The following is a 9,152-nucleotide window of genomic DNA, read 5'->3' as shown; positions in this document are numbered from 1 at the left end:
GACAATATTCTGATCGAAATGATATGATGGTAATTGAAAAATAGCAGGGTGTGTGGGTCCCGTGAAATAAAATATTATTAAATAAGGTGACAGTCCCACAACCATATTGGATTGGGTTGCAAAGGATAGATTGGAAAGAAATTACTTGCTATGGATTGTACTGACATGCGATATGGGGTTCTTTAATAAAATTAGAACATATGGGGACCGCGGGTTAAGGCTAGGTATCGAGCCGGCATGACTAGTCTATAGTGGCAGTTCAATAAAAACAATCGGTCAGTTCAGATTGAGAAAAAAAAAAAAAGAAATTTGGCTTTGATAACTGGAGAGGATTTGTACCTATTGATCGGAATCTGAAGTAAACAGATTATTTATGTGCTCTGTCCCAAGCCCTTCGCATGCAAAGGGTATGTGTGAGTTTTCTCCTGGCATTACACAAGTTTGAATTAGACCTGCTCTAGAGGTTAGTTTCACAGTATTAATAGAGATAAAATGGATAGGGAAGACATTCAGGGGTGAATGTTCACGTACGTGAACGTAAGTGAACAACTCACAGCCATCCGGATGAAACATTCCCACAGAATAGATTTCATCTGAACAACTGTGAGTTGGAAGTTGGATAATATATAGACTTCAAAAACGGGAAAATAGACTATCTCCATCTTTCCATAATAGCCAAGCAACCTTGGATAATAAAGCTTTATTATGAAAAGAAGGATCACGAAAACCAATGCCACCTTTCTCCTTGGACTGACACAATCGCTCCCGTCAAATCCAGTTTATCTTTGGCTTGCCATTATTTTCTCCTCAAAAGAAATTAGATGCAATTTGCCTCAAAGGCTTATGGTAAGAAGCCGGTAATTTGAAATGCATACAAAGTACAGGTACGTGCAAAGGAATTGGCAAAAATGGAACAAGTGGTTATCTCTCACACGTACGTGCAGAGGAACTGGACTTTGTTTCTAAAGCGAATCCAATCATTCAGACCATCCAGTGTTTTTGCAGAGAAGATTTTTAATTGGAGAGTTTATGTATTATTATTTATATAATTTTTAACTACAGATTACACTAGTAAGTCAAATATTTAATGTCCGATCAAGAAATTAAAGTGACAATATAATAGCCAGAGTAATCTGAATGAAAAATATAATTAAATATAATTAATCATTATACCAAGATTATTAGTTTTTCTTTTCAGAAACGATTAATTAAGTATCATTTATTATTTCTTTGTAATAAATGCTTTATTTTAGATTATCAAACTTGACTAATAATTTGTCATTTTAATCGATTTATTTAAACAAAATCTGTATTAAACTAAGATCAGTCAAGAGGCTAACGTAGGACCAGTCCTTGAGGTGTAGGATCATCTAGCCTATTTTCACTCCATGGCTTTTTAAATCTTGTAATTCATAATCTATGTGTACTACACGTTCTTATCAATAAAGTTTTGTTTATCTTTCCCCCTCAAAAAAATAAAAAATAAAAAAATACCATACTGATTGACATTATATTTAGGGAGAGAGAGGGGGGGTCTTGTATGCGGTAATTGGGTTATAATATTGAAAGTATCTGTCTTATTTTCTTCCTTACTCCTTTGCATGTAGGGTTACATTTGTTAGCTGTAATAATGTATGCAGTAAAATATTTAAGGGGAAAATTATTTTTTTTTGGGTGGGGGGAGGGGGGGTGGGGGACGCCACGCCCAATCACAGTGGGGGTGAGGGTGAAATGACAACCCCGCCCTCATGAAAGGTGAAAATCCCACCCCGAGATGCCAGTACGAGCTCGTATTGACTGCCGTACACGCATGACCCCTGCACTCCCCTACATAAAACACTCACCCATATTTTATTATATATAAGGGGTATGTAGGATTTTGGTTGGACTGATGCAATGATGCGTAGGCTCTATAACGCATAACGTGGGTCTGGATTGGCATTTCCAATTAGGCATTAGAAAATGCATTACTTAACGCGAATTCTGAATTCTTAGCAAAGAGAGTTAGATGTGTAGAAAATTAGGGGGAACACAATTGCATATTGGTGGCCGGCAGCCAGCTTCTTATTTTCATTTTCTTTAAAGGAGTGGTAATAAGTTAGATCACTTCAAAAGTCAATTTTATGGGCTTCTAATTTGAGACTCCGTTTCTCTGTCGTAATTTTGAGAAAATTAGCTTTTAGTAAGAACCTGATATACCTTGTCGCAATGCCGAACCTGCAATTTTGTTACCCAAATCTCTTCTAAATCGATTTTTAGTTTCAAATCTTAAACGATTTGGGAAAGATGAGGACAATTTGATCACCTTACCCTTTAATTTTGGTGGATTTTTATCATAAGGGTATTTTGATCATTAGATTCCCTGAAATTAACGTCTAAGGTCCTAGACTAACTGACTAAACTAAAGTGTTACAATAATTTAAAAATAGGGAGGGCACCTGGAAATTGTAAAGTTATAGGGGTGCATTTGTACAAATGGGCATTTTGAAAGGGGCATTTGGTAAAAACTCACATAATAATGTTAGTGAGGGCAACTTGATCATTCTACCCTATCAAGGGCGGAATGGTCTAACCATGTACAAAAAAATCCAGACGTTTGAACATAATGTTCTAGACTAACCGACTAGACTAAAGGAGTACAATGTTTTGAAAGTACAGGGGACACACAGAAATTGTAAAGTTGTAGAAGTGTATTTGTACAAATGGGCATTTGGCAAAAACCCTTTAAAAAATGGTTGGAACCTAATTTCTGTAGCTCATCGATACCTGGCTAGAACTTGTAAATTCAGAGGTAAAGTGTATTGGGATTCTTCAAAATTTAAAGACTTAAATCTGGTAGTACTGGAATTAGATCGTGGATGATATATGAGCTCAATGCAAAGGCGGCCCATCAGATCTCAAGAATTTACTTTCTTTGTGTATATGATTCTGATGTATATGCTTGATTTTTCCAAACAATTTTTCCCCTTTTTTATTTTTTTACCTTTTGGATTGTTCTCTGGCTAGAAATGTAGAGATTGCTGATGAAGAGATCCTATTTTATTGGAATTTATATTGTTCCTCCTTCCATTTATATGAAGGTAGTTGTAGGCGGGGGAGGGGGTATCATCCGGTAAATATCATCCAGTAGTCATGAGATCTAGCAGCAAAGAAGAAGATATCAACGTATGGAAGCCTAGAACCAAAAATTTGTATAAAAGTTTTATTTATTGAGGTAATCCCACATCGGTTGTGGGTGCTCCGACTATGAAGTATAATTAAGAGTCACAAGAGGCCACCCCACTTGGATCCAATTGTTTTTAAGATGGAAGCTTATTAATGTAGTATTAAAGCGGGTACGTTGGGTCTTGTTCGATGATAGGCCATATTCCACCCACAAAGACAAAACCCACAAGAAAATCTGCACGTAAGGGGGAGTATTGAGGTAATCCCACATCGGCTGTGAGTGCTCTGACTATCAAGTATAAGAGCCACAAGAGGCCACCCAATTTTGAACCAACGATCTAGGCCTTTTATTTAATACCCTCTTTTTTTGGAGGGGGGGGAGAAGTGGGGAATTTGAGCCCACATGACCTTGATGAAGTAAATTTGCATGTTTGTAGATATATATGAAAACCGAAAAAGAAATCATGATAAGTTGATTTAGATATGTTGAAGAAGTTTGTGATTCCAATAACTGTCTTCGTCCAAAAAACCAGTTCTCATAACTTCAATACAGGGAAAACAACCAAACAGAGAAATCTTTATGAAAAAGGAACAAGTTCTAGCCAATTCTCCTTTTAAGCCTTAATTTTCATATGATGAACAAGTTTCCAACATGTTACAAATACAGTAGTACCCAACCAAGAGAGAGAGAGAGAGAGAGAGAGAGCTATTACAAAATGCAAAAAGTAACCAAAAAAACTTTTATTGCCAAGTCCAAGCTTCGGTTCAGCCCAGTTTCGATTGGTTGATGCGCCCTTCGGGACCTCCACCATTCTCATTGTTTTGGAATTGCACGAAAAGGAATAGAATTAACGGGGAGGAAAATTAGAAATTAATGAACTACAACCACAATTTATTGGGAATGAATAGAAAATTTTTAATGAACTACATTGGAAAGATGGAATATCTAGTAAACATTGGGTGGTGGAGGGGAACTATAATAGTATGAAGGATGTGGTGAGGGTGGAGGTGGGGACTTATAGAAGTACGGAGGAGGTGGTGATGGAGATGGAGGAGGTGGCGACTTGTAAACGTATGGAGGAGGTGGTGATGGTGATGGGGGTGGGGGAGACTTATATATGTAAGGAGGGGGAGGTGATGGAGATGGAGGAGGTGGTGACTTGTAAACGTATGGAGGAGGTGGCGATGGTGATGGTGGTGGGGGTGACTTATACATGTAAGGAGGGGGAGGTGATGGAGATGGTGGAGGCGGTGACTTATACAAGTATGGAGGAGGAGGCGATGGTGAAGGTGGTGGTGGTGACTTATACAAGTAGGGAGGGGGAGGTGATGGAGATGGTGGAGGCGGTGACTTGTACAAGTATGGAGGAGGCGGTGATGGTGAAGGTGGTGGTGGTGACTTATACATGTAAGGAGGGGGAGGTGATGGAGATGGTGGGGGCGGTGACTTGTACAAGTATGGAGGAGGAGGTGAAGGTGAAGGTGGTGGTGGTGACTTATACATGTAAGGAGGGGGAGGTGATGGAGATGGTGGGGGCGGTGACTTGTACAAGTATGGAGGAGGAGGTGAAGGTGAAGGTGGTGGTGGTGACTTATACATGTAAGGAGGGGGAGGTGATGGAGATGGTGGGGGTGGTGACTTGTACAAGTATGGAGGAGGAGGTGATGGTGAAGGTGGTGGTGGTGACTTATACATGTAAAGAGGGGGAGGTGATGGAGATGGTGGAGGCGGTGACTTGTACAAGTATGGAGGAGGTGGAGACGGTGAAGGTGGTGGTGGTGACTTATACATGTATGGAGGAGGAGGTGATGGTGAAGGTGGTGGTGGTGACTTATACATGTAAGGAGGGGGAGGTGATGGAGATGGTGGTGGTGGTGACTTATACATGTAAGGAGGGGGAGGTGATGGAGATGGTGGAGGCGGTGACTTGTACAAGTATGGAGGAGGTGGAGATGGTGAAGGTGGTGGTGGTGACTTATACATGTATGGAGGAGGAGGTGATGGTGAAGGTGGTGGTGGTGACTTATACATGTAAGGGGGGGGAGGTGATAGAGATGGTGGAGGCGGTGACTTGTACAAGTATGGAGGAGGTGGAGATGGTGAAGGTGGTGGTGGTGACTTATACATGTAAGGAGGGGGAGGTGATGGAGATGGTGGAGGCGGTGACTTGTACAAGTATGGAGGAGGAGGAGATGGTGAAGGTGGTGGTGGTGACTTATACATGTATGGAGGGGGAGGTGAAGGAGATGGTGGAGGTGGTGACTTGTATAAGTATGGAGGAGGAGGTGATGGTGAAGGTGGAGGCGGTGACTTATACATGTAAGGAGGGGGAGGTGATGGAGATGGTGGAGGCGGTGACTTGTACAAGTATGGAGGAGGAGGAGATGGTGAAGGTGGTGGTGGTGACTTATACATGTATGGAGGGGGAGGTGATGGAGATGGTGGAGGCGGTGACTTGTACAAGTATGGAGGAGGAGGTGATGGTGAAGGTGGTGGTGGTGACTTATACATATATGGAGGGGGAGGTGATGGAGATGGTGGGGGCGGTGACTTGTACAAGTATGGAGGAGGAGGTGACGGTGAAGGTGGTGGTGGTGACTTATACATGTACGGAGGGGGAGGTGATGGAGATGGTGGAGGCGGTGACTTGTATAAGTATGGAGGAGGAGGTGATGGTGAAGGTGGTGGTGGTGACTTATACATGTAAGGAGGGGGAGGTGATGGAGATGGTGGAGGCGGTGACTTGTACAAGTATGGAGGAGGTGGAGATGGTGAAGGTGGTGGTGGTGACTTATACATGTAAGGAGGGGGAGGTGAAGGAGATGGTGGAGGCGGTGACTTGTACAAGTATGGAGGAGGAGGTGATGGTGAAGGTGGTGGTGGTGACTTATACATGTAAGGAGGGGGAGGTGATGGAGATGGTGGAGGCGGTGACTTGTACAAGTATGGAGGAGGTGGAGATGGTGAAGGTGGTGGTGGTGGTGGTGACTTATACATGTATGGAGGAGGAGGTGATGGTGAAGGTGGTGGTGGTGGTGGTGACTTGTACAAGTAGGGAGGGGGAGGTGATGGAGATGGTGGAGGCGGTGACTTGTACAAGTATGGAGGAGGTGGCGATGGTGAAGGTGGTGGTGGTGACTTATACATGTAAGGAGGGGGTGGTGATGGAGATGGTGGAGGTGGTGACTTGTACAAGTATGGAGGTGGAGGTGATGGTGAAGGTGGTGGCGGCGACTTATACAAGTAGGGAGGGGGAGGTGATGGAGATGGTGGAGGTGGTGACTTGTACAAATATGGAGGTGGAGGCGATGGAGAAGGTGGTGGTGGTGATTTATACAAGTAGGGAGGGGGAGGTGATGGAGATGGTGGAGGTGGTGACTTATACAAGTATGGAGGAGGAGGCGATGGTGAAGGTGGTGGTGGTGATTTGTAATAGTATGGAGATGGAGGTGATGGGGAGGGTGGAGGTGGTGACTTATAATAGTAAGGAGGAGGAGGTGATGGAAATGGTGGAGGCGGTGACCTGTAGTAATATGGTGGTGGAGGAGATGAAGATGGAGGTGGTGGTGATTTGTAATAATATGGCGGCGGTGCTGGAGATGGTGGAGGTGGTGACTTGTAATAATAAGCAGAGGGAGAAGGTGGGGGTGGGGACTTGTAGTAATAAGGTGGTGGTCGATGTTTGTGATGATGTAGATGCGGAGGAGATTTCAGAGGCTTTTCATCATCTGCTACAACATTGGTGGCTATCAAGCAAACTACCAAAGCATAAACCAAGCGAGGCCAAGGGGGTGCCATGGCCTTAGGCTGAAGAGGAGTAAGAGAAGACTAGCTTGAGAATGGCTTGGAATGAAAGTCCATTCCCTAGTTTATATACTGATCCCTTCAATCAATGTACACAAAGAGTTACATTTGTTTAATTGATTAGAAAGTTCCCAACTGGTGCAGATCTTATATAATATTCCATCTTTTCATGTCATTCATCCCACTAACTAAACCTTTCTGATAACTTTATCTAATATATATAAACCCTAACCACTTCTAGTATGAATAGTTCCTGCCTTAAGAGTCAACTCCAAAGCATATCTCCCAAGTCTCTGAAAGTAGTGCAACAAAGGTGACAGCCCATATGGAACCTATTATAATGGGATCACCCTTAAACAAAAAACCCAGTTTTTCTGAAGCAAATCAAATCGTTCAGACCTAGAGAACCAATCAGGAATGTCATTTGAGAACTAACCTCTGGATCTAGGGCTGTTTTGGTTTTACTATTTGGATAGATCTAAGACTTCATTGAGCATTGGTGGAGAAATTATTCTTTTAATCAACCACCCATGATTGTGTTTTTGTTAATCTTTGGATCTGTGACTCCATTTGTTTGTCAATCGACAACCCATGATTGTGTTTTTGTTAATCTTTGGATCTGAGACTCCATTTTTTTGTCAATCGACAACCCATGTGTAACACATTTGTTATGTATTTTCTGAAAGGTGGGTTAGCTTTGTTTAGTACTCAAACAATATTCTAGCTTGAATAGGAGATTTTATGTAATATAACTACGAGAAGTAGTTTTCTGTCTGGGAATGTGGCCTACGCCAGCACTCCCATGTGTCTATCTCTCTCCTTCTCATCAAAACATGGGGGCAGAAGTTTTTTTTCAAATGAGGAGGAAAGAGATAGACTCATAAGAGTATTGGCATAGGCCACACTCTTGAACAGAGAACTTTCCCCCTTTAACTATAAATTACAGTACTAGTAAGTCAAATATTCGATGTCCGGATCATGAAAACGAGCGTGTAATAGCTAGAGTATTCTGTTTATCCTAAACACAATGAATCATTACCAATTTTATTTTTTTTTTTCGTCCTAGGGCCTCCAGATGAGGCTTTTGTAGCCCCTTGTATAGGGATTTTCCCATTGGGTGTTTTGTATATTTTTTCACTCTTTAATAAATTTTCATTCACCAAAAAAAATTTGTCATTTATTATTACATGGCTTATGTTAGACTATCAATGTTAACAATTAATTGGTCAACCTAACCGAATTATGGAAAAAAAAACACTACTCAGTCATGTGGTTCCTGTGCTCACACGTAGTAGCACACGAAAAGATCGCTCAGCCCCCAATAAAATCGAAAATCTCATCCAAATCAATATTTCTATGTCCATTCTCATTGGCTACACAACTAGTTAGCGTTCTCTTACCCCCAAATTATTTAAAGAAAATATTATATTAAACCAATGCTCCCAACCATGTGAGAATTATAGATTAATGCCATACTAACATTACATTAATGAGACATGCAATATGAGAAAAGACACCCACACACAGTAATTAAAAAAACTAAAAAGATAAGGAGAAAATCATGAGGATTTGTACGCTCGGGGAGGAGTAAGACGATATTTTCCGCCTTACTTGTGTGTGGGACGACACACACAACAGTAGGGATAGACAGAAGTAGAAGATCTCGATTGGTGTAACATATGTTCTTATATATAAAGGATAGGTAGGTTTATAATTGGACGTACTGAAGCGTAGGCTGTCTGTGGACCGAATCTAAAGTCCAAATTGTCAACTGGATTGGAAGAGGCTTGGTATTGCGTAATGTGTGTCTCGATTGGCATTTGCAAGTGGGCATTAGACAATGCAAATAGAGTTGTTGAGAAAATTAGGGGGAATCCAGCTTCTTGAATAGAAGAACTATAGAAGACAGGTCCCTTCCTTGAAGGCTCCTATAGTCCCATGCACTTCCATTCCATTGCTCAATTAAGAATTTATTGGGTCTTTTATTTTCATTTTTCTTTGGACTAGTAGTTGGTAACTTCGATCACCTCAAAAGTCAATTTCGTTCAGCCCAATGTCAGACAGCTAATAGTTATTCCAATTTTAATTTTTTTTTTGGAGTTTTAATATTGGACACCAATCATTCTAGGGTTCACAAGTCCTTCCTAAGTTGATACCTAATTTCGTTTTCTTCCGCCCCTTA

The 9,152-nt window shown here is 41.5% G+C and overlaps 1 protein-coding gene across 1 annotated transcript; it reads right to left on the bottom strand.

Moving 5' to 3' along the window:
• Nucleotides 1–4,111: 4,111 nt before the first annotated feature.
• LOC122642291 (extensin-2-like) lies at nucleotides 4,112–6,984 on the bottom strand. The gene is made up of 2 exons (XM_043835729.1): nucleotides 6,892–6,984; nucleotides 4,112–6,756 (listed from the first exon to the last, which is right to left on the bottom strand). Exons 1-2 carry the CDS (start codon nucleotides 6,962–6,964, stop codon nucleotides 4,112–4,114), a joined length of 2,718 nt encoding a protein of 905 aa, XP_043691664.1. The 5' UTR covers nucleotides 6,965–6,984.
• Between the last annotated feature and the right edge of the window lie 2,168 nt (nucleotides 6,985–9,152).

This window comes from Telopea speciosissima, chromosome 10 (genome assembly GCF_018873765.1).
Source record: "Telopea speciosissima isolate NSW1024214 ecotype Mountain lineage chromosome 10, Tspe_v1, whole genome shotgun sequence".
Classification (NCBI taxonomy): Eukaryota; Viridiplantae; Streptophyta; class Magnoliopsida; order Proteales; family Proteaceae; genus Telopea; species Telopea speciosissima.
The sequence above is the reverse complement of the archived record's forward strand: the minus strand, read 5'-3'. Positions and strand labels throughout refer to the sequence as shown.

Excerpts from the sequence above, each read along its gene's own strand:
- LOC122642291 (XM_043835729.1), bottom strand. The coding sequence starts at position 6,964 with ATGGCACCCCCTTGGCCTCGCTTGGTTTATGCTTTGGTAGTTTGCTTG. Across the intron at positions 6,757-6,891 it reads CACCAATGTTGTAGCAGATG|CGCCGCCATATTATTACAAA; the intron begins ATGAAAAGCCTC and ends CATCTCCAGCAC.